The sequence below is a fragment of the Aythya ferina genome (genome assembly GCF_964211825.1).
Source record: "Aythya ferina genome assembly, chromosome: 12".
NCBI lineage: Eukaryota > Metazoa > Chordata > Aves > Anseriformes > Anatidae > Aythya > Aythya ferina.
Genome location: NC_140308.1, coordinates 1,282,153 through 1,305,436, shown reverse-complemented (window position 1 = coordinate 1,305,436; position 23,284 = coordinate 1,282,153). Strand labels below are relative to the sequence as shown.

At 56.2% G+C, this 23,284-nt stretch overlaps 2 protein-coding genes across 6 annotated transcripts in view; one reads left to right on the top strand and one right to left on the bottom strand.

Annotated features, from left to right (window-relative positions):
- Window positions 1–11,457, bottom strand: part of FANCA (FA complementation group A) — a 34,656-nt gene extending 23,199 nt beyond the window's left edge. Inside the window, exons 1-12 of one of the 5 annotated variants that reach the window (XM_084533029.1) lie at window positions 11,403–11,457; window positions 10,785–10,891; window positions 9,803–9,875; window positions 9,212–9,354; window positions 8,600–8,695; window positions 6,820–6,893; window positions 5,665–5,777; window positions 5,066–5,148; window positions 4,593–4,626; window positions 2,140–2,206; window positions 1,452–1,564; window positions 403–479 (exon numbers count right to left, since the gene is read on the bottom strand). In XM_084533029.1, the coding sequence (XP_084389155.1) occupies window positions 403–479; window positions 1,452–1,564; window positions 2,140–2,206; window positions 4,593–4,626; window positions 5,066–5,148; window positions 5,665–5,777; window positions 6,820–6,893; window positions 8,600–8,695; window positions 9,212–9,354; window positions 9,803–9,875; window positions 10,785–10,891; window positions 11,403–11,445 (1,023 nt within the window). In that variant the 5' untranslated portion in view covers window positions 11,446–11,457. Of the gene's footprint in view, window positions 1–402; window positions 480–1,451; window positions 1,565–2,139; window positions 2,207–4,592; window positions 4,627–5,065; window positions 5,149–5,664; window positions 5,778–6,819; window positions 6,894–8,599; window positions 8,696–9,211; window positions 9,355–9,802; window positions 9,876–10,784; window positions 10,895–11,212; window positions 11,232–11,402 lie in introns of those variants that run through there. The other 4 variants (XM_084533028.1, XM_084533030.1, XM_084533031.1 and 1 more) reach the window with 4 other exon arrangements.
- A 1,940-nt stretch (window positions 11,458–13,397) lies between these two features.
- SPIRE2 (spire type actin nucleation factor 2) lies at window positions 13,398–22,192 on the top strand. Its single transcript, XM_084533033.1, has 15 exons — window positions 13,398–15,857; window positions 18,382–18,419; window positions 18,700–19,059; window positions 19,248–19,328; window positions 19,407–19,571; window positions 19,669–19,755; window positions 19,877–20,000; window positions 20,112–20,281; window positions 20,385–20,547; window positions 20,789–20,922; window positions 21,057–21,191; window positions 21,267–21,334; window positions 21,431–21,458; window positions 21,638–21,753; window positions 21,863–22,192. Exons 1-15 carry the CDS (start codon window positions 14,816–14,818, stop codon window positions 22,056–22,058), a joined length of 2,907 nt encoding a protein of 968 aa, XP_084389159.1. The 5' UTR covers window positions 13,398–14,815; the 3' UTR covers window positions 22,059–22,192.
- The last annotated feature ends 1,092 nt before the right edge of the window (window positions 22,193–23,284 follow it).

The following is a 23,284-nucleotide window of genomic DNA, read 5'->3' as shown; positions in this document are numbered from 1 at the left end:
TGTAAGGGTGAAATGCACTGTCAAGATTAACACGCAGATGCCTTTTGCGTAACTTTTGAAAAAGCTATCTCGTGTGCACCTTATGCATCAGCTTGCCAGACATTATTCTGGCTTGGAATCAGCACTGGCTAAAATAACAGGAACACTTCAACTCTTTCAGAAGCAACGTCATATTCTGTAACAGTGAAAATTCACATCTTCAGATATCTTTGTTCTCATTAGGAGCTTTGCACAAACAAACGTTCCCTTAGTGCTTCAGGCTTTGTCCTGCCTGCAGCTCCTGGCAGCTAGCTCAGATTCTGCGACTGTAATGCCTTATATTTAAGTAAATCCATTTCAGATATTTCAGCGAATACAAACCCATTATAATCATGTGCTTTTTGTAAAACCAAGAAGACCTACTTTGCGATACAAGGCAGTGAGCAGCGAACAAGTCCTTGTAAAGCTCCACTCTCTCTGCATACGGATGGCATCAGACACTACACCCAGAAAAATAAAACAACAGTTACCACCTCAGCAATAGATTTTAAAATAGACCTAAAACAAAGATATTCACCACACAAGATTTCCCTTTAGCTTTCACAGCCACACACATTAAAAACTGCCTGCTGAAATCCTTTCTCTCCTATTCATCTCTGGAACACAGGCTGTGCGAACACGACTGTGCCATTTCCCTACAGCACTGTCATCTCAAAGCTGTTCTCGAGATCACACATGCATTGGCCAACATAATACAGAGAAAAACAGCAAGGAATCATCTTTTCCCTCAATGATCTCTTTCAGCTGGAAGCCAGCAACAGTGACATTGCTCTCCCACACTACAGGTGAGCGGCTCTAGCTCATAGCTCAGTGTGATAATATTTCACCAGAGATTTTGCAGCCCAAATGTATTTCTTGCTAAAAACATCAAGCTTCACACAAATAACAATCATGGATTGGAAGCCTTCTTGCATTTATGTCGGATCTACCAAAACAAAATGAACATCAGACACCTAACCAGCAGAGAAAGGCTACGTTTGGCACTTAAAGAGAAACATATCGGGCCACGTAATTTTAGCCCCAAGCTTTCTCTGCAATACCAGCTCTCCCACCCAGCTCCTCCTTTGGCTAAAACTACTCCCAGAGGCCACAGTTCTCCCCTGTCTGCTCCATAAAGGCTGCTAGGAGATGTTATCCAAGTACCTGCTCGTGAGCCACTGGCTAAAGCTCCATCTCAAGGCCCTGATTTTCCACCTAAGGGCTTCTCTTGAACTACAGCCCTCTAAAACCCAGATGAACTTCCCATCTTTTCTGGCAACATGCAGGTAGGGAAAGAAGCAGGGAGTCAGGCAGTTGCACTGTGCTTGGTTTGCAGGCTGGATTCCCTTCAGTGAGGTCTGACTGGGACGGAGCTCCAAACCCACCACAATAACAAACCCTCGAGGCACTTACTGCTCCCCGTGTACTCCTACCTTTCAACAAGGGGTTGTAGGTAAGAACCTCAGTCAGGGTGTGTCTAAAAAACTGCTGCAAGGAATCCGGATGAACTGCACTTCTATAAATTGACACATTGAACACGTTCAGCCTATAAACGACAAGGAAATATTCAGAAACAATGTGCAGGAAATACGATCAACCAGGCACTGATTAGGGTGAATGACTCATTTTTCTACACCTACCCTCATGAAAATGCCTGAGATACATAAACTTTTTATATGTATTTTTAAAAATCTGTCAGTTACTCAACATTATTAAGCTACCAGATTTACAAACTTGAGTCAAACGTATGCCCCTGCACAGGTCAGGACTGAAGGCTGCCAAGTACAAAGCAGTCAGACAAAACGGGTCTGAAAATGGAAATGTGAGGAGTTGAAGGCACCTTCCAGGTGCTCCTGCTAAGAAGCAGAGTGAGCAAACTTGAGAGAAGAAACTCATCACATGCTAAAGTGCTCCAAGACTGGTTGTGAGACTGCCAGAATGCCCTTTCCTATCTCACACTTTTTACTTGCAATTTCACTTCTGAATATTTTATTAGAGAGAACACAGAACACGAATAGGGCTGGAGGGAGGGAATAAACATTCACTCAATTTCAGGAACAACCATAACAGTGGTTAAAGAAAACTCCTCCTGACGTTATTCAGAGCAACTGTGTTTCTTACCAGAACCTCATAGCTTGCAACGTGAAGACATCCTCCTGCTTCTCTTTACCAACAGCATCAAGCACCCCTGGCACCCCAAAGTAAAAACACAAAGGTGCAATGAGACAAATGGAAGGAGCTGTGACCCCAAACAGCTAAGAAGGTGACCCCATTAGGGAAGTGTGCCATTCAGCAGCATTAAATTCTTACAAAAACTACTCAGAAGTAACACAGAGACTCAGAAACTATTAACATCAACCTTGAACCACTTTAAAAGCATTCCCAAAAATGTGCTAATAATTAAGTCATCAAAAAACGCACATAAAGTAATGTTTAATTTCCAAATCTAATCCTAACTGTGCAGTGCATGTAAGAGTGCAAACACTGCAAGGCTGCACTAGAGAAAAGTCTGGAGATGGATTTGCACAGGCAAGCTCTGTGTTAAAGACCTCTGGAAACAGTGGTCTTCACCTTCATTGAAGAGAGCATGCTGCTGTGAAAGGCACTTATTTGTGACAGCAGAGGGACTTCACAGTTACATTGGCTTAGCAGCACTCCTTCAAAAGCAAGGCCTGCCCCAAAATGCCTGGTAGAGGTCAGGGATTGGCAGCTTGCACAACACACGGTCCTGACCAGCCTACTCAAAGCCCACATACTGAGAGATCCTCGGCTTTACAGGCTGCAGCAGCAGTGGTTTTGATTCTTGTTCCATCCTACCTTCAAAAGTCTCCTCTTTAACCATGAAAAAGTTTGGTTTTCATTAGGATTTAATCATTAGGACCATCTCAGGGATGCACTCTGAAAAGGAAACTACCAAACTGAGGCAGCAAATCAGGCATCCCTGACAGTTCTGTTGTAAGGCAGCCCACAGCGTATGGGAGGAGCGTTCTCCTCCCCTGCTGAGGAATACTTTGAGGTTAAGCAGGGGAGAACAGAGAAAAGGAGATAAACTCTACTTATCCTCAGGCACGGGAGTTCAATTTAGCACGATCATTACTATGAAGCACAGCGCTCCCAGCCTGTCCTCCTCCTGTGAACGTCTCCATTAATTGTGAATTATTTGATATAAAGCACCCTAATGTTCTTCAAAGCAGCTGGCAAGCTAAGTGAAACCCCTCAAAGGTGACCCAAAAGCACACACTCACAAAAACACTTAATTCTGAACTTCCAATACACTTTTGATCAGACTGTAAGGCAGCCAGGGGCAGCGCAGGCTGCGTGAACGTGAAGGTCGGATGAAGAGCAGGTTAGCACTGACTCCAGCCTGACTGCCAGCCACCTGCTTTGCTTCCCCCAGAATCCCTCCAGTCCTGTGTTTATGAGGGTTATTTTTCAAGTGCCAACACCATTAAAGGGTCACCTGAGATGGGAGTCATACATACTAAATAATAAAGCACTTCTCTTACAGCTTTCCCTTTTTAGCACTGCTCAGTGAGGTCTGTAAGGCAGCTCTGTCTCCAGACAACGCTTTCTGCCAGACGTGGGTAAGGGATCAGGCTGGCGATACCCACACGGAGAGATGCAGGAGGGCAGGGGGGGACAGATCTCATGCTGTGTCCTGGTTTTCAGTCATTTTACAACAGGCAAAAAGCGCTGATTTCTGCAACAGCTCTGAGCATGCTGCTGAAACACGCCAGCAAGGAAAGAGGTAAAGCGCTGTCACTAAGGAGACAGAGAAGTAAGAACACCCACACAGCCAGATTAGATGAATACAATGGCCTAGAGCACGTGAGGAGGTGTAAGTGAATGCTTCCTCTGCAGACAAAACAGCACAGCAGAACCAGCAGCTTACTGCGAAGATCGTCTGTGACACAAGGCAAAAAAAAACCTTCTCGTGTGTTCAGTCTTTCTGCAATAGGATTTGTAATGCACATCAGGCACTACTACACTTGAGCTCTAAGCAGCAGCAGCATAACTGCCCAGGCCTAAACAGGCACGCTGTGCATGGGACCGTTGAACACTGTTTTTTTAAAGACTAAGCATGCACATTAGAAGTCTTTGCTCCACATCAAAAAAAAAAAAAAAATCAGGTTTCACAAGCCATTAGTCTGCAAACCCAAACAGCAAGTCAGCAAAATAGCTTGCTTGCACTTAACTTGGTAAATTCAAAGTTGAATTTAATAAGCAGAAAAAAAAATTATCCTAGTTTAACCTCTGTGCTACAACACATTGGATTGTTTCCAACCAAACTTGTTAAAAATCAGCTCAGATATCTTTACCTGATGCTACAGCTGGGAGGATCAAAAATGAACTAGCAAAAAAGCAAGAAATTATCGTTGGTGTTAGAAGACACTCGCTTTACAAGAGCAAAGGAAAAAACAGAAGCACAAAGAATCAGTGAAATAAATACAACACAGGCAAAGCATCCCAGAGAGGACTGCTCCAAGTCCTTCAGAGATTCAGCAACGAGCAAGGAACTAAAGCCTAGCAAACAGCAGTGACTGCAAAAAGTTACAAATCACAAGAACACTTACATGTCAACATTCTTTGTAAAACAGCACGACAGATCTGTTCAAAAATGACAAATTAAGAATTTTGTGTTTAAAACAGCTACAATTATATGCAGGAAAAGTGAACTGAGTCAAATAACAAGGTTTTGTCTCTCCGAAATTAAAGCTTAACTTTTACCTCAGGCTCTAATGCAGAACAGATACAACAGGCAGACAGGCAAGCATTTTCCATGCTTCATATACAAACGGAAAAAAAAGGGCAATCGAGGTGAACCCAAGGAAGCTAAAAAGCCTCTGACAAGTCACCTAGGAGAAAGTCTCTTTACAAAGGTCTCTGCTTTCACCATTTCTTCCTTAGACACTCCAGTAAATGGACCATTGCCTTTTCTTTGTTGCTCTAAGCTCAGATTTAAAGAAATCACTCATAAATGCAGAGACATATGAAATGCAAGTACTTTTTTTAAACAGTTATCTTTAAAGTTTCATTTTGTCCTTACATTCGGGACCTTCTTGAATTCACACCTCCTTCCCAGCTCTGACGTTTGCTGAAAGCCATTCTGAAGAAACGTGATCGCAAAGTCTGCAAGTCAGGAAGGAATGAGTGTTTCAGCATCCCCTTACGATAAAAACCTCTTGCCCTTCTGCCTTCCTGTCTCAGTCCCCCAGGGGGACTGGTGGCTGAAAGACATCACCCGCTGAACAGCACAGTCAGCAAGACTGCCAACACTCTTTTTTTCTTGGACTAAAATTGCTCTCGGGCAAAAAGGACCGAGAACAATCAATGACACGCAGCACAGAAATGTCAAGGATTGTAAAGACCATGCTGCTTACAGGTGTCACACCCTTTTACCATCGCAGAACTCAGGTGAATTGTACCTGAGCCACTGCACCGGCCAAAAGGCCAGGCTACAGCACTCCAAGCAATCTTTTTCAGGAAAGAATTGGTAAATTCACCAAATATACTTCCCTCATTGAAAGAAGGTAAGAAAATGCAAAGCACAGTCCACATTCTCACACCCCCAGCTTCTGACTTGCAGGCCTGTGCTGCAGGCCAGCAGTGGGACCCCACTTTGCAGTGCCCAGCTCAGTGCCTTGCCTGAGAGAACGCTCCCAGCGAGCTCCGCGTCCTGCGAGGGCTCCTCCGCCTGCTCACACAGAGCACAAAGGCTGCTGCACAGCCACTCCACCACAGCAGGGGCGTCAGGATTGCTGAGAACAAACAAAAGCACGTTCAGTTCAATCCCCTCTACGCTTTGCGATGTTTGGTTTTTGCCCCACCATCCCCTTGGACTTAGGCAAGAGACATCTGCACTACATGAGGCAGTTCACTTCTTTTCATTGTAAAAGTCAACAAGAACTTTATTTGCTTCATAGTAAGATAAGAAAAAATGTGTGTGAAATTGTGTGTTCAAGTATTAATCATATCTTACATTAAGGTACTGCAATTTTAAAACTTCTTTTACAAGATTTTAGTTCTGATTTCTAAGATATTTGGGTAAAAATGCTTTCCAAAAAATATAAAAATCAAGCTCTCTCTCTTTGGTTTCCTTAAAGCACAGGAAGCACTGAAGGCTTTTCTTCCTGTCTCATTAACAGACAAGTAAATTGGCATCAAAGGCTGTATCAAAGATTGTTGTAATATTCCTTTGACACCATAAGAAAACATCCTGAGGTTCTGAAAGAGTAAGCTCTGTATTGGGAAAAATAAATAAATTCTTAGAACAACTATTCCCCAGAGATTAACTCTGCCTCACTTTATTGCAACACTGGCGTTGAGATGACAGAAGCACGCAGTTTATGTGCAGCAAGACCTCTCACCAAGAGCAGCACTAATTTTCACTGGCTACACCAGAGTTTCCAAAGTAGCTCTCACGGCATGGCCAGATGATCCTAAAGAGCTGGGTTACCGCATCCTTCCCCACACGGTGTGGTACCTGCCTGCTGTGCCAGTGAAACAGTGAAATAAACATCAGGCAGCACGGGCTGCAGTGGTGCTTCTCACCCACCCGTTTGCTTCGCACCCCAATTGCCTGGGCAGCCATCAGACAAGCAGCCACCGTGGCCTGAACTGTGCTAATTAACCCAGAGTAACCTCTCAAATCCTGGGTAACTTCTTAAATCCTGCTAATCTGATCACCTGCAAGCATCTGACTATATTCATAGTCCAGAATACTCATGTCTAATCCCCGATTAGATTTCAATAGGCTTTAAGAGATTAAATATATCTGCAAACCTATAAACCTCTGCTCACCTCTCCAGCAGCTCTCCCAGTCCAATGATGTTGCCTCTGTGCAGGTGCCACACAGCTTCCAGCACTGGAAGGTCCTAGCAGGAATGGCACAATTAGGTCCCAGTGCACATTTCACACTTAACAACAACGTTTTGATAAGGTAACCTATACAGAAAAAAGGAAACTAAACTTCGTTCATTCAGAGTTACCAATTCTGTGTTCCATTCATAAATTCACCCACCTTTGTCCCCCCGGAATAATCCTGATTTTGCATATCCAAAAGAGCAGTGGCTATCCCATAAAACAGGGGGTAGTACTACATTTTGAGCCCTGTTAATTCAGAACCATCTTGGAGAATTATCACTCAGTCTCGTAACTCTTTGGTAGTTTCTGTGGAGCAGGTTTGCTGCTCTCAAATCCAATTCCCAAGAGGAGACTGCAGAAAGAGATTCTGCAGCTCTACAAGAAGACAGGCCCATGGGTATGGAGGAAAACCAAGCACCGCCTGAGCAGTCTTTGAGCATGCAAGGCATTCGGAAGATAAATCCCACTAGCCTTCTGCAGAGACTGGTAGCTGCTTCTTAGCATGACCCCCAACTCGCCCACATAGTTTGTCAACAGCCTAATCCTTTACTGTAACGATCTCAATTACATAGCAGCACTTGGTCTCCATGTCTACCTGAGAACAAGGAGATTTTAATCAGCCCATAAAATTCACAGGATTCTATTTTCAGCCTGTGAATGGATATTTGAGACTAGAGCGTGCCTCTTTATCCAGGGGGATCAGTCTCTTCCTTCTTTCCCAGCAGAGCAGCAAGCAACTAAGATTGTCCTGCTCACAAAAAGTCCCTTACTCTGTTTAGAGCACCATTTATCTTCACAAAACAAACCACACAAATGAAATCAAGCCAACACATTTGTGAAGCAACGCAACCTGTTATCTGCTCTCGTATTTCTCTCAAGCCATTTGCTGTACAAACTCACTCAGGCTTATCACAATTCCCATACAAACAGAGCAGAGAACCAGAATGCCAGAGACCCGCTGAGCATTGCTGGCGAAGTGCACGAAGGACCCCTGGGGCTGTGACACCCCACAGCCAGCTGCGAGTCTGCGGTGACCTGAGCAGCAAGCCTATGCACCACCTGACGGACAGTTATCAGCAGATTTCATTGAAAACAGTAAGGAGTGAAGCTAAATAAGAGAGAAAATGATCCCTCCAAAGCTTGTATTAGCTGCAGTGTCACCCTGGACGAGTTTAATCCCACTATCTGTGCTGTAACTCCAGATGCCACATTTGCCGTGCCCTTCCTTGCTTCTAAAAGCTACAGAAACCCAGAAGTGCTCTGTACAAATGGAAACGGATTAAAATCTCCTTCAGAGAGGCAACCTGCCTGCCTGGCTCCCCAAAAACCTCGATCACCAAGACGCTGCCAACTTTCTTGTGTGGCAGTTTCTCAGCAGAACTCAGCACAGTTTTAATGATTCTTCCAAACCTCTGTAAAGCCCTCGTCAAAAATAAAGCAAATCTTGCCACAGAGGTAATTAAGCAGAACAGACAACAACACAGACGTTCTTAGGAGAAATTCAAGACCACAGCTGACCACAAGCAGGGACAAGCAATGGCAAGGCTACCATAGATTACAAGAAACACCAAAGAAAACGGAACACAGATCAGAGCATCACTCCAGGTTACAGCTATCCCTGCCCTTCGCTGGAAAAGAGGGTTGCAAGCACACTACCCGATTCCACAGATGAAATCTAAATGGCTTGTGACAGCAACCTTTCTTTGTGAGTTCTTACCTGCATTTTCCATATTTCTTGACAGAAGTGTGAGCGACTGAACACGTTGTTCACCAACAAATCCTTGACTGTTTGAAGCAAGCAAGACAGTCTCTCCTGGAATCACCCCAAAAATTAAGCAGAAATTATTTCCCTCGTAAATAACACATTCTTACAAAAATAACTTTTTTTTTTTCCCCTTGCTTTCTGTTTTCAAAGATTTGAATGGTGGAGAGAATTCATGGGGAAGGCCCACACCTTTCTTCTCAAGGCTGAGTCAAAGGCAGCCGAGCTGACAGCACTGGCACCTGACAGCTACTCAGAGGCGAGGTGAGCCAGCAGTCCTGGCACAGATTTTGTACAGAAGACCATCACCATACCTCGCTACGCTGCAAACTGAGACTGATAAAGATGGAACTACGGATAAAAGAGACCAAGCCACACCAGGGAACACACTAGAGGTGACAATATAGGGCCTGCTTAGAGATACTCTAGTAACAGACAGGAAACTTCACTTCCAAGGTGTCAAAAAGTAGCTCCTTTCCTGTACAGAAGAGTGCCATATTTCTATGAGCATTTCAGACACACAAATACTGATTTCTTAATAAGCTACATGTAAGGCTTTTTGCTTACTCTCTGGTCCAAGTTCAGCAGTGGTATTTGAGAGGGGCTTGCAGAAGGCTGACAGATCTGCTCAATGTTGGTAACAGCGTTTTTGGCTGCCAAGACTGCTGCAGGGACACCCAATCTTGATGCCTGTTCCTGCAGAACAGAGACTAAAACCAAAACCCCACAATGCAGAAACCTGACATCATGCAGTATAAATCAGTGCATGAATACATGACTGTGAACAGAGGAATCCCAGGTCTTAAAACTCCTTCCAGCACCAATATCATTTGTTGTACTGGGCAAGTCATTTATATTTCCATGCATCACTCCTTTACCACACATAAAACGATGGCATAACAAGCATAGAAATGGAAAATCCCTGCTAAGTAGAATTTTGTATTTTAATCTTGCAAGACTCACAGGAACACTTTAGAATAATCAAAATATTTGAAAATCAGACCTTGCCAAGGGTGTCATTCACTGAACAAGTAAGATACAAGCAGCTGAATGGGAGACCAGAACAGTGCGAAGGAAGTAAAATCAGGATTGCATTTAACAGACAAATTTATAAGTGAAGTTCTTTTCCATGTCTGCAACCAATGTTATTTTGCTCACCAATAAACGATTCTGACAATGCTTCCTGTTGCTCTTTGCCACTCTCTCCAGCTGGCTTGACTAAATCTTCCACCTGCACACAAAACAAAAACATTAACAGTCTTGGATGTCTATTACACACTTTTACAAATATATTCCCTCCAAAGCATAATTAGCAGCTCTGGCATTCTATGGGGCTGGAGCAATTGACACGAAATTAACACCATGCTCCTGCACAGTCATGGTAAACCATGGATTTTAAGGCACCTTGCAAGATATAAATACATTCCTTTTATTCAGAGAAAGCGAGAAACATGTCAAAGTTCCTTGTCCATAGTTACCCAACAGATCAGCACCAGAAATCTTGTCTGTGCAGTTACAGTGTCATAAATATTCGATGAACACAGCAAAACTTTGCATCCTTTTATAGCTAAATCACCCCTCCCCTTATTATCTGCTTTTAAATAAAGACACACATTCTCTAGAGAAAGAAACATTCTTGTGGCTGAACCATGGGAAGTATTGGAATTGCCTACTCCAGTTACCAAAACCAAAAACTTTCTCTAGTGTGGGAGGAGATGGTAGAACATGGCCAAGATAGAATCTTGGCTTAAGCACGTATGCAGACAAATCAAACATGTCTTCATAAAGAAAGTCACGTTAGTCAGAAATGGTTGGTAATTCAGAAAATCTAATAGCCTCTCCAGCTTTTTTTCCCCCTATACACACAAAAAGGCAATTCTGGCACCCAGACAGGTGCTGGATTTCCATTTATCCATTTGTCCCATGCTTGACCATTTTTAGCCTATAACAATAACAAAAAAAAGGTCTAATTTCTGCAAAGCAGACCTCTAAGCTTCAGCTTACGTCCACAGTGCTGTTTTTTCCTTTTCACTTATCATGAAAAATGCGTTCCTGGGACATTTCACAGCTGCCCTGGGAATGACCCTGATGGAAATCCCTCTCCAGCAGGCATCTCCCGAGGTCCCTGCCCCGCTCCTACCTCCAGGAGGAGGTCGTTCAGGTTCTGATGGCGGTCCAGAAGCCGCAGAGCTGCTTGACAGAGCTCTGCTCCGCTCCCAAAGGTGCTTCTTCGTTTCCTGGCTCTCCCTGCTGAGAAGTTTGGGTTTATTTTAAAACCAAAGCGTGCTCTGGCCCCCGCTGATGAGGCAATCTCCCTCTCCCACCCCGCTGCCCCACCACACATCGCTGACAGCGCCGAGAGGGCCCTGGGCAGACCCTCAGTGGGCAGAAACCAAGCAGGACATTTCACACACAGCACAGGGCAGCAAGGCCCATGAAGCCTGCAGCCTTCAGCACACACTGGCATGAGGAGCCCAGTGCAGCCAAGGCCGCCAGGCACTGCGCCGTTGGCCTTGGCCTTGCCCAAGCCAAATTTTACCAGACACCCCCACCTCAGGACACCTCCACCTCAGGGCTCTGCGAGCAGCTCCTGAGGGGAGCAGACAGCACCTGAAGGGCTGGGGACACCCAAGGGGCTAGGACAGGGCTGCCTGGAGCCCCAGGGAGCCCTAAACCAGATAAGGGGCGAGCTGTCGGGCACAGAGGACGCCCCCAGCCCTCTCCCCCGAGCGCCAGGGCGGCCCCGACCCGCACCCACCCAGCAGCGCCCTCAGCTCGCTCCCGCCCGCGCCCGCCATCATGGCGGCGCCCAGCCGCTGCCCGCCAAACCAACCCGCCCGCTCCGCGCCACCATTGGCTGCCCGCCCAGGCGCTCCCTTCGCCTATTGGCTGGAAGAGGCGTGGTCCCGCCCGCCCTCCCGCCCGCCATCTTGGTAGTGGCGGCGGCAGGAGGCCGCCATGTTGGGGAGGGCGGGGTGGCGTGAGGTGGTGGGTGCTTTAGGGTCCTGTGTGGGACTGTCACTGCTGCCATGGGTACCTGTGGCTGCCGAGGGTACAGAGCAGGGGGTGACAGCTCACTGTGTGTGAAACAAAAACAGCTCACTGTGTGTGGAACACAAGCATTGCCCAGGGAAGGTGGAAATTCACCCCAGGGTCTCACCTGCTGGCTGCAGGCGTTCAGCGCCCTGTGCTGGAATCGACCCTGGGATGCTTTTAGGGCAGCACTGGTCCCACGAGGGACTGACCCCACAGTCCTCACCGCCAGAGCTGAAATCCCTTCCCAGTAGCGCTGGGGCTGTGGCCCTGTGCTTGCTGTGCCAGCCCCAGCCCTCCAGCCTCTCCTTCCCCCTGCCACAGTGCAGGAGGTGGCACAATGTCCCTGTCACGCTCTCGGTCAGGGAGGTCATCCCCCAACGTGTGAATCAAACAGAAAACTTCTCCCTTACCAGCATCCCTGGCAGGCTGCTGCAGCCTCGCAGGTTTGCCAGCCTGCGAAGAGCGGCTCTCGCTATATTTAATCCCTCGGTGCACTATCTGTGAGGTATCCTGAGTTAATGTGGTCTGCTCGGAGGATTGGTTTTAATTGAAATATTAATGAAGAATAGTCTAGAAAGGAAATGGAGCCTTAACAAGCGCGCCGTGATTCAACATCCCTGCCTTTGCAGCGCCATCAGCCAGACCCTGCCGAGGGAGCGTCCCTGGCCAGGCTCTCCTCCTGCCCCAGGGCACATCCCGCTGCGCTGCTGGGCCATGTCAAGCTGCTCTGAGGGCATGGATCCCACCCAGGGACCTGCCTCTGTGGGGAAATCTTCCTCAGCTGCAGGGCGAGCAGCTTGGGGGCCTCATGTCCACCCCTTGGTTGTGTCCAGGCAAGGGGAAGGTGAAACTCGGTCGTACTGGAGACCTCTGTGATAAAACTGCCCCTGCGGGTGGGAGCTTTGTGGAATCCGTCCCGATCTGTTCAGCATCATGCCTATGAGCCATGCTTGCCCAGGGCAACAGGCTCATCCATCCACACCTCGGTGGTGCCTGGGGACAGGACTGGCCTCCAGCGCTCACAGCCCCTGGCTGCTTTGATCAGGAGTGAGGACTGGGGTTCAATAAGGGGTTAGCATGGGAATTTTGGGGTGCCAGAATGCCTGAGAGCAGTCAGCAGGCCACTACATCCTGCACCGTCAGGAAACTGGGCAAAAACACCACATCAAAGGGCCAAAGTGACGAGAAACCTCCCAAAAAGGTGAGAGGAGGTGCAGCCAAGGGTTGTACTTGAGGTGGCAATGCCAGGGAGCTCCCCTTGAGCTCAGGCACGTCCAAGTCCGGCCACATCTGAGGCCAGTACGCCCCAAGAGCACAGCACCTCGCCAAGCACTCCCTCCCTTCACGGTCCTGAGCCCAGTGCAGCAGCCAAGGAAGCTGAATACGTGCATCTAGCCCCACAGGAGCTGTGCGCAGTCATCTCGACTTCCTGGGGCTGTTCAAGGAAATTTTTTGCATACGACAAAGGAAACCCAGGCAGTGTATTACCTGAAAACAAACACTGTGCACAGCTCTGCCCTGTGTCCCAGCCCCGCCACGCTGCCACTCGTCACGCTTCGACGCGCAGGGGGGTGGGAAGTGGGGAAATCTGACGCTCCTGCAGTGATTTGCAACCTTTTCCCAACCTGTTCATTTTTTTTCCCCTATTTCTTTCATTTTTAATTAAATGTCCCCTATGCACATACACGCTTGGCTTTTGTTTGATTTTTTTCCAAGGCGGTAGCTTTTAATTATATCTTGATTTCACATTAATTACAGTTTCACCCAAAGCGAAGGGCTGTGAGCTTTATAATTCAAATGCGCTCCCACGAATCCTGCCGGCTGGGTTATCGCTGCCTCCAAAGGCCCGCACCCGGCCCCGGCGGTGCCGCCCTGGCTGTGTCCGGAGGCAGCAGCAGGTCCTGGGGAGCAGGAGAGCCAGCAGCCGGCTTGGCCCACGCCGGGCAGCGCGCTTGGGTTTCCTCCCTCTGCCATCACTGCCAAAGCAGGCTACAAAGCCGGCTGATGACAGGGTGAATGTCACATTCAAATCGCACTCGTTTGAGCAGAAAGCGAGACGCAGACACGGGCATCACGGCCAAGATCTGCTGCATTTTCCTTCCTGATGCAGCTGGAGCTCCGTCCTGCCTCGGCTCCCCGTCCCTGTGGCTCCTGGGGCTTTGTGGCCGAGCTGCAGGGGCAGTCAGGATGGCAGCGAGTGTGGTGGCCCCAGGGGGGAGGCAGCCACCACCGTGCTCCCCAAATCCTGGCCCAGCTGATGGTGCATTTGGGCAATCCCAGGGGTGCACAGATGATCTGCATCCGTCCTCCTGCCTCCCCGGCCCCAGGGCACTGCAGCAGGCAGGGCTGCACTTCCCAGCCGTGCCTTCCTCAACAGCTCAGCTCTGCCATTTCCTTACCCAAAAGATGGAGCTGATGCTGCTCGGGGTGTCCAGGAGGGAATTCTCCCCTAGCTGGAAGCCTCTCGCTCAGCCAAGCCACGGCACTGCAGGCACAGTCCCATCCACGGTGCCCCAGGGCAGCCCTTTGGCCATGAGGGACAGACGGGTGGCCCCAGTGGCCACAGTTCCTGCTCATGGCTTAATGGAGCTGAGGTGGGTTTTGTGCATCATGCAAATGGGAAGCTCGTAATGACAAGCTTCATTTTGCTGCCTGACCTTTCACGGCAGGCCATCTGCTCCCTGCTCTGCTGCGGGCACCGAGCCATGCCAGCCTCTGTGGGTGTACCCCCTGCCATGCTCCCACGGGACATCAGCTCTGCAAGACATCCCAAGGACCCACCTCAGTGCCTTCAGCTGGCTTCTGCTGCTCCTGGCCATGCCAAAACAGCAGTGCACCATGCTGCCGGCTGCTGGCGCGCTGCCTGCCTTTGCCCCCAGGCCTCTTCCAGAGGATGCAGCCCGCAGACACCCCAGAAATGCTGCCTCTGGTCCTCCCTGCTCCGGTGCTCGGGTTGCTGGTTTTCAGCCCCAGCCCCATACGCTGGCGGGGTCCCTGCTCCTGCAGGCGATGCGGGGCTGCACAGAGCCCACGGGGACACTTCCCCAGGAGACCTCCTGGCTCTGAGCGCTCCCAGGGGCTCCCAGGGGCTCCGTGTGTCCTTGCAGCCACCTTCCTAGCTCGCTGCGCATCGTGATGTGGGATGGCCCCCGAGGAGCTCGTGGCTTCCATGCCTCGGGTCTGAGGCTGAGCCCTGAGTCGTGGCCGTGCCTGACCTCTGAGGTGGCCCCAGCAGACCTTCCAGGCGGCAGGAATCATTCCATACCACACAGCCCTGTGGTGGGGCTGTCCCACGGCTCTGCTCCACACCCTGCACCCCGCTGTGGGCCCCGCAGCCTGCACAAAGCCACGTGCCCTGCACCCTGCACCCTTCCCCATGCACCCTGCCTGCACTCACGCACCCTGCACCCTACACCCCACTGTGTCCTGCACCCTGTGTGCAGCTGTGCCATGCACCCTGCGCCCTGCACCCAGCTGCGCCCAGCACCCTGCATGCAGCTGCATCCTCTGCACTGCGCTGTGCACCCAGCTGCGCCCCGCATCCACCCCGCACCCCGCATGCTGCGCACCCTGCGTGCGCCCTGCGCCCTTGCGCACCCTGCGCGCTCCGCGCCGCGCACCCTGCGCCCTTGCACCTTGCACGCACCCTGCGCCCAGCCCCGCCTCTCGCCGCCGATCCTTGCACCCCGGCAGCTTGCGGGGCCGTACCGAGCCGTGCTGAACCGAGCCGCACCGAGCTATACCAAACCGCACCGCACCGAGCCCCCGCAGCACCGCGCGCCCCGGGCGGTGGCGACGAGGGAGGAGCCGGCAACGGGGGCGGCGCAGCTCCGAGCCGAGCGGGGCCGAGCCGAGCCGCTCCCCCCCCCCACCCCCCAAACACCTCCGCCCCTCCCGCCCCGCCCGTGCGGCGGAGGTCGGCGGCGGCGGCGGCGGCGGCGGCGGCGGCGGGGGCGCGGGGATGGGGCGATGGCGCGGGCCGGTGGCGGGGCCCCGCGGGAGCTGTCCCTGGAGGAGGTGCTGAAGTGCTACGAGCAGCCGCTGAACGAGGAGCAGGCGTGGGCGCTCTGCTTCCAGGGCTGCCGCGCCGCCGCCGCCGCCCCCGCCGCGCCCCCCCGCACCGCAGACATCCGCCTCCGAGCCGACGGGACCGTGGGGCTCCCGGCACCGCCGCCCGGTGAGAAGGGAACGAGGGGAGGGAGCCCCGGGACCGGTAGGGGGTGCTGCGGGGAAGGGGGGGGGAGGACCGAGCCCCGTTGGAAGCTTGGGGGGGGGGGGAACGGGAGCGGGGAGAGGGAACCGGCAGCGGGAGGCAGGGAGGGGGTGGGGAGAGGGATGGGGAGAGGGATGGCACCGCTGCGGGACACGGTGGGCTCCGTGGGAGGCGGGGGGTTGGAGGGCACCCCGGGGTGGGGGGTTGGCAACCGGTAAACCGGGACCAACAGGCCCCGGTGAGGCGGGGGGTGGAGGGGGGTGCGCACCCCAAGCCTCTGTCCCGGCACCGGGTCGGTTCCAGCATCGGCACCGCGGGTACTGGCACCGGCAGAGGGTCGGTGGCTCGGGGCTCCAGGCCCGGTGCGGCACCGGCACCGGCAGCACCTTGCCCCGGGAGGAGGCTGCTGGGGCACGGGGCGTGCGTGGCACAGCGGGTAGGGACACTGGGGTGCGGGGTGCCCACGGTGCAGGGCCCGGGACACGGAGCCCTTCAGGGCAGGCAGGACGCACGGCAGGGACAGGCGTGGGGACAAACCTGCAGGCACACGGGCACTCAGCGCACACGCAGCACACCCAGGGGATGGGATGCACGCTCAGACCCCACTCTCCCTCCATCCTGGGCACCCGGAAGGGGCATTTTGGGGCAGCACCGTTCCTGACCTTTGGACTCATGGCCGTGCCCTCCCTGCGGGCGGTTGGCGCTGCTGGGCAGGGCCGGCTGTGTTTATGGTCTGTAATTAGGCACCGCCGGGTGCCAGCAGCACTGCGAGGCGGCTCAGCGCGGTGCTGAGCACCGTGTGCCTAATGACAGAGCTGGGGCAGGGCTGAGCCCCCGCCTCGCCCTGCGTGGGGACAGCGTGGGGACAGCCCCGCACCCAGCTCCGGACCAGCGGCTGCGTGCCCCAAGATGGATTTTGGTGCTCGGTGTTTGTGGAGTCTCCTGGGAGCCTCGCAGCCCCACAGGGACACTTCATTGTCACCCTGTGCCCTTGCTCACGGCCGGCTGAGGCTGCGGCACCGCTGTGCGTCCCCGCTGCTGGCAGCGGGCAGGGAGGCTGCGGTGTCACTGCGTGTCCTTGCTGCCGGCAGCCGGGCAGGGAAAATCCCAGGGGAACAGGGAATGAAGGGGGATGGAGCCAGGCCCTTCACTGCTGCAGGGTGCTCGAGGGGCTGTGGGTGAGTCCCAGCACCACCGCAGGTAGGGCACGGGCACCGGCACGTGGCTTGGCAGCTGCTCCCGGTTGTGGGGCCAGAATGGGCCGGGTGAGCTGGCAGCAGCCGCCTGAGCAGCTCCAGGTCCCCGTCCCACGGGATGCCCAGCCCCAACCCCGACAGCCCGAGGGAGCAGCCGGCACGTGAGCGCTGCGCAAACACCACCCAAGCGGCCCCGTTTGCCATGGCAGCAGCAGGCGCTGCCGTTCCAGGTGTGGCCATCCCGCCACAGCCGCGGGCGCTTCGTCCCTGATTTACATCCTGGAAAAGATTTTCTGTTTCCTCCCCGTGGCCGGCTCGGCCGGCTCCTCCGCCACCATGCGGGATGTGATGCCGTCCCCTGCAGGGCTGCCAGCGGGGCTTGGGGACGGACACAGAATCCCACGGTGTTTGATGTGGTCCAGATGGGGCACGGGGTCCCGTGGGATGTTCTCCCATCCCAGCTGGCCTCACCCTGCCCTATGAGTGCTGGGCCGGGCATCTGGCCACAACCAGCACGTGGCCTGAGCCACCTCTCCCCTGGGCTGCTGCATTGATCAGCTAAATGGAGAGGTAATGGACACGGGGGTGGCCTGCGCTCTCCTGGGCCTGGGAAGTGGCTCTGCTCTGCAGCTGCTGCTGGGGAAAGCTGATCCAGGGGCATCTGGGCACTTCCCTCCCTCGGGGTCGGTGCAAAAGCCACTGCTGCTGCGCGTCCTGTGGCCACCGTGCTCCCCCGGGGGGTCTGAACTGCCTGTGAGGTTATGGCCCGGACCTGTGCGTGTGTGTGAGTGTGCACAGGGCTTGTGTATGCGTGGTGCTGTGTGTGCACGGTGCCGTGTGTGTGCACAGTGCCCCAGCCGTGCCGCCTCTGCAGTGAAAGGAGCGCCGTTAGCGCCGTCAGCTGAGCACAGCCCGTCACCACAGCGCACCGCACGCAGGGCGCACTCTGTGGGTGCTCCACCGGTCCCTCCGCACCCCGCTGGGGCCTGGGGCCGTGCAGGGGGTGCAGAGCACGCTGCTCCCCTGGCCCTAGTGCTAATGGGGTGATGATGCTACCCAACGTGCCACCCAAAATGCCACCTCTCCCTCCCGGCTCCAGCTGTTGGCAGGCAGGGCATCGGCTGGTGCTGGGGGCCAGGGCAGGGGGCTCAGCACCCTGAGGCTGTGCCAGCCATGGGGCCAGCTCGGGATGGGGGTGGGGGTCCCAGCTCAGGTGTGGTGGGGAGCATGAGGTGATGTGGGTTGGCCCCAGCCTGGGAGCCCTGCAGTGACTGAACCTTTCTCTCCCCCAGAGCTGCCCCTGCTGCTGACACCCGCTGCTGAAGCACAGGTACGTGGGGGCCTGGGGTGCTCGCCAGGCCCCACATCTCCTCGCTGGCCCCAGCAGGGTGAGCTGGCCTTCTGCCACCGCTCCCCATCGGTGCCATGGCTCGGCCATGCCTTCCCTCTGCGCGTGCCCTCCCGCAGGCACCCGCTCCCCTCGCCCTGCAGTAATGGGGTCCTGGGTGCACTGGGGGGTCAGAGCCAGCCCTGGCAGATGGGGTGTCATGCACAGGGGCTCAGGAGGTGCCAGGGATTGCGGTGGCACAGGCACTGCCGTCTCCTTGCAGATGGTGCAGTCCTTGGGCTTCGCCATCTACCGGGCGCTGGACTGGGGGCTGGACGAGAACGAGGAGCGGGAGCTGAGCCCGCAGCTGGAGCAGCTCATCGACCTGATGACCAACAGCGACTCGGAGGACAGCGGCTGCGGCACGGCCGATGAGGGCTATGGGGGGCAGGAGGAGGAGGAGGAGGGCGGCGAGGGGCCGCCGCGGGCTGTGCGCACTTTCGGGCAGGCCATGCGGTGCTGCGCCGCGCGCCTCGCCGACCCTGCCGAAGCCCAAGCTCACTACCAGGCCGTGTGCCGGGCTCTCTTCGCCGAGACCGTGGAGCTCAAAGCTTTCCTGGCCAAAATCCGTGATGCCAAGGAGGTGAGCGCCGGCAGGGAACCCCCCCCAAAATGCTGGGGTGAGCGCGGTGCTTTGCTGCTGCCTGCCCGCAGAGACGGGGAGGCGCCGGTGCTGCCGTGCACGGGGCTGTGCCAACCTGGGGGCTGCGTGCCGGGCACCCCTTGTGCTGGGTGCTGTGGCAAGGTGACGGTGTCCCCCTGCCGTGGCAGATGCTGCAGAAGCTGAACGAGGATGAGGAGGCAAAGGAGAGGCCGTCTGCAGAGCTGGGCAGCCTGCGCAACACAGACTGGGTACGGCGGTGTGGCAGGAGCTGCCTTGAGGGCCGGGGCCGTGGTGGGGCTGGTGCTGACCCCCCCCACTCCCGCCAGGCCCGGCTGTGGGTGCAGCTGATGCGGGAGCTGCGGCACGGCGTGAAGCTGAAGAAGGTGCAGGAGAAGCAGTTCAACCCGCTGCCCACCGAGTACCAGCTCACCCCCTTCGAGATGCTCATGCAGGACATCCGCGCGCGCAACTACAAGCTCCGCAAGGTCATGGTGAGCGCAGCGGGGACGTCCCCACAGCCTGCCAGGTGCTGTGCCGTGGGCCAGCCCGGGCGCTGACACCACCCACGGCCCCTCTGCCCTCTCCCAGGTGGATGGCGACATCCCGCCCCGGGTGAAGAAGGACGCCCACGAGCTCATCCTGGACTTCATCCGCTCCCGGCCCCCGCTCAAGCAGGTGGGTGCCAGCCCCGTGGTGCTGCAGTGCCCCCGTGGCCGGCAGCACGCAGGCTGGGCTCGCCGTGAGCCCTGAGGGACCCCGTCCCCAAGCTGCAGCACCCCGGCTCTGCGTCCCCCAGGCGTCAGAGCGACGGCTGCGGCCCCTGCCCCAGAAGCAGAGGACGCTGCACGAGAAGATTTTGGAGGAGATCAAGCAGGAGAGGAAGCTCCGGCCCGTGGAGACGCAGTACCGGGGCCAGAAAGGTACCGGCAGCGCCTCCCCTGTGCTGCAGGCGATGCTCTGGAGCTGGGGCAGGTCCCTAGTGCCACATCGGGTCCCCGCACAGAGGCACTGAGCTCTGGTCCCCTCTGCAGGCTACAGCTCCCTGCCCTGCATCCCCCACGCCTGCTCCAGCCACCTCACCTCCAGCTCCTGCATCGACCTCTCCGCGCCGGAGGCCAGCACCGTGCCCCCGCGCCCGCGGCCCCGCGTCCTGCTCAAGGCGCCCACGCTGGCCGAGATGGAGGAGATGAACATCTCCGAGGCAAGAGAGGGCACGCGGTGGGGACGCTGTGGGGCGCATGCCAGGAGGGCAGAGGACGGGGACACGGGGTTCTCCGTGTGACGCAGTCCCTGTGGCCTTGCAGGAGGAGGACTCACCAGGCGCAGAGCCCGGCTTGGGGCTGTCCATGAAGCGGGACCGCTCCTTCTCGGAGCAGGACCTGGCCCAGTTCCAGAGCGAGCTCAGCAGCAGCCAGGCTGCACCCGAGGTGCTGGGGCCACTGGAGCCCGAGCCCCGACCCCGCTCAGGTACCTGCGCCCCATGGCCACCCCAGAAGCCCAGCCCCGCACTGGGATCTCCATCCCGTTGCAGTCAGTGCCCCCAGCCCCCCAGCCCACCCCATACGCTGCGTGCCCTGTGGCACCCCTGTCCCCATGTCACCAAGTGTGGCTTTGCCGTGCCCTCCAGCAGGCGCCTGCTGGAGGGGTCTCCTGCAGCAGCATGTCCTTAGTGTCCCTCCCGCGTCCTCACTGTGTCCCACCCGTGCAGGCTCGGTCCCCGCCAGCTACCACCCGGTGCCGTACGGCTCTGCACCGCCCCGTGCTACCCTGGGCTCCGTGGAGGAGAAGCCAGAGGACGGCCCCAGCGCTGCCCCCAGCAGCAGCTCCAAGCACCTCTGGCTGGTGGGTGCCTGCAGTGGGGCTGGGGCTGCGAGCACAGCTCAGCGTGGGGTGCACGCTGCGTGGGGACCCCCTGTGGCACACCACGCTGGGCGCCCTGTGCCCGTGCCGGGGTGACGGCCCCTCTGTGCCCGCAGGAGTTCAGCCACCCCGTGGAGAGCCTGGCCCTCACGGTGGAGGAGATGATCAACGTGCGCAGGGTGCTGGTCAAGGCCGAGATGGAGAAGTTCCAGCAGAGCAAGGAGCTCTACAACAGCCTGAAGAAGGGGAAGGTGGGAGCCGGGGCTGGAGGGGGCCGGGTTGTCCCCACGCTGCCCTCCTGGTGCTCACCCTGCCTGTGCCCGCAGGTCTGCTGCTGCTGCCGCACCAAGTTCCCCCTCTTCTCCTGGCCCTCAGCCTGCCTCTTCTGCAAGCGGTGAGCACCGTGCCGTGCCGTGCCACAGTGCTGGGAGGGTGGTGGGAGGGTGCCGCGGTGCTGGCCTTGCTCAGCAGCCTCTCTCCGTGTCCCCAGGTCCGTCTGCACCTCCTGCAGCCTGAAGGTAAGGGACCTGCCCGGCTCAGTGCCACCAGCCCCTGTCCCCGTCCCTGTCCTGTTGGTAGGGGTGACACCAGGACAGAGGCACCGGGCATGGTCGGCTGGGCTGAGCCCACCCAGCCGGGCCCTAGGGCAGAGGGGGCACCCATGGGTGCTGTCCCTGACGCCTGCACGCCCCGGCAGATGAAGATGCCTTCCAAGAAGCTGGCTCACATCCCCGTCTACGCACTGGGCTTCGAGAGCCTCCCAGGATCACTGCTGGCCAAAGCCCTGCCACTGCGCAGGAGGGAAACCTTCCAGTGAGTCCCGAACCCCACGAGGGCCCCGCGCCCTCCGCTGCCTTCCTCCCAGCCTCCTCCTCCTCCTCCTCCTCCTTTTGGGGGCTGACCACACGCTCTGCGCCCACAGCTCGCTGCAGGGCCCGGGCTGGCGCCGCGTGGAAGAGGAATTCCCCCACATCTACGCCCAGGGCTCGGTCCTGCGCGACGTCTGCAGCGACTGCAGCGGCTTCGTCACCGACGTCGTCTGCTCCAGCCGCCGCAGCGTGGCCGTCCTCAACGCCGCGCCGCGCCGCGCTGCCCGCTGCGAGTCCTGGTACAAGTGAGGGCCCGGCGCCGGCCCCGCCGGGATGTACATATATATATATATAGGGACAGACACACGGACGGACACACAGCCTCTATATTTATATACCTGACGGACCACGGGGGCGTGGGGCCTGTGGCAGGCCGGCCCCACGTCCCCCAGCCCACATCCCCCGGGGAGCCGCCTGTCCCCGCTGCTGAGGGGACGCTGGCACGGCCCTTTGGGGACGGGGACCCCCTCCCCGGGGCATCCTCAGCCCCCCCAGCCCCGCTGCAGTGCCAAGGCCTGGCGGGGCTGGGATGCCTTACGGCCCCGCAGCGCTCTGTACATAGCGGCCCCGATAATAAACCATCCCGGGCTGCCCCTCGGGGCCACAGCGGCGGCTCCTGTGCTGGGGGTTCGGGGAAAGGGGTGCTGGGGGGGATGTGGGGTGGTCCTGTGTCTTGTGGCCACAAGGCTGGATGTCCCACGGCCCTGCTCCACACCGCCATGGCCCCGTGGGTCCTGGGGCAACCCCAGCTGGGGGTGGCTGCCCCCCTGTGATGCTCGGCACCCCCAGGGATGGGCTGCACACCCCAGGGGTACCGGGGGGAAATCCCACAGCCCCTTCCCACAGCCCAGTGCCCCGTCCCCAGACACCCCCTGTCCCCAGGCACCCCTATACCTATACCCAGGCACCCACATGTCCCCAGACACCCCCTGTCCCCAGACACCCCTATACCTATACCGAGACACCCCCTGTCCCCAGACACCCCCTATCCCTAGGCACCCCCATGTCCCCAGACACCCCCATGTCCCCAGACACCTCCATGCCCCCAGACACCCCCATATCCCCAGATATCCCTGTCCCCAGACACCCCCATGCCCCCAGACACCCCCATGTCCCCAGATATCCCATGTCCCCAGACACCCCCATCCCCAGACACCCCCATCGCCAGACACCCCCATGTCCCCAGATATCCCCCTGTCCCCAGACACCGCTATACCTATACCCAGACACCCCCCCTCCCCAGACACCCCCCGTCCCTAGGCAGCCCCATCCCCAGACACCCCCCATGTCCCCAGACACCCCCACGTGTGTGTGTCCCAGCCCCATGCCCCCCCCGTGTCCCCATTGCCCCCCCCCCCCCCCGGGACATATTTCACGCTGGTGCCCCGCAGGGGGGGGGGGGCGCGAAACAAGTCCCAGGAGCGCGCACTGCGCCTGCGCGGGATCGGGGAGGGGAGGGGGAGCCGCGCGCATGC

Bases quoted from the DNA above. Each gene is read 5' to 3' on its own strand.
- SPIRE2 (XM_084533033.1), top strand. From the start codon at position 14,816: ATGTGGGATGGCCCCCGAGGAGCTCGTGGCTTCCATGCCTCGGGTCTG. The intron at 20,923-21,056 runs GTGGGTGCCTGC...CTGTGCCCGCAG, and splicing joins GCTCCAAGCACCTCTGGCTG to GAGTTCAGCCACCCCGTGGA. The intron at 21,192-21,266 runs GTGGGAGCCGGG...CTGTGCCCGCAG, and splicing joins ACAGCCTGAAGAAGGGGAAG to GTCTGCTGCTGCTGCCGCAC.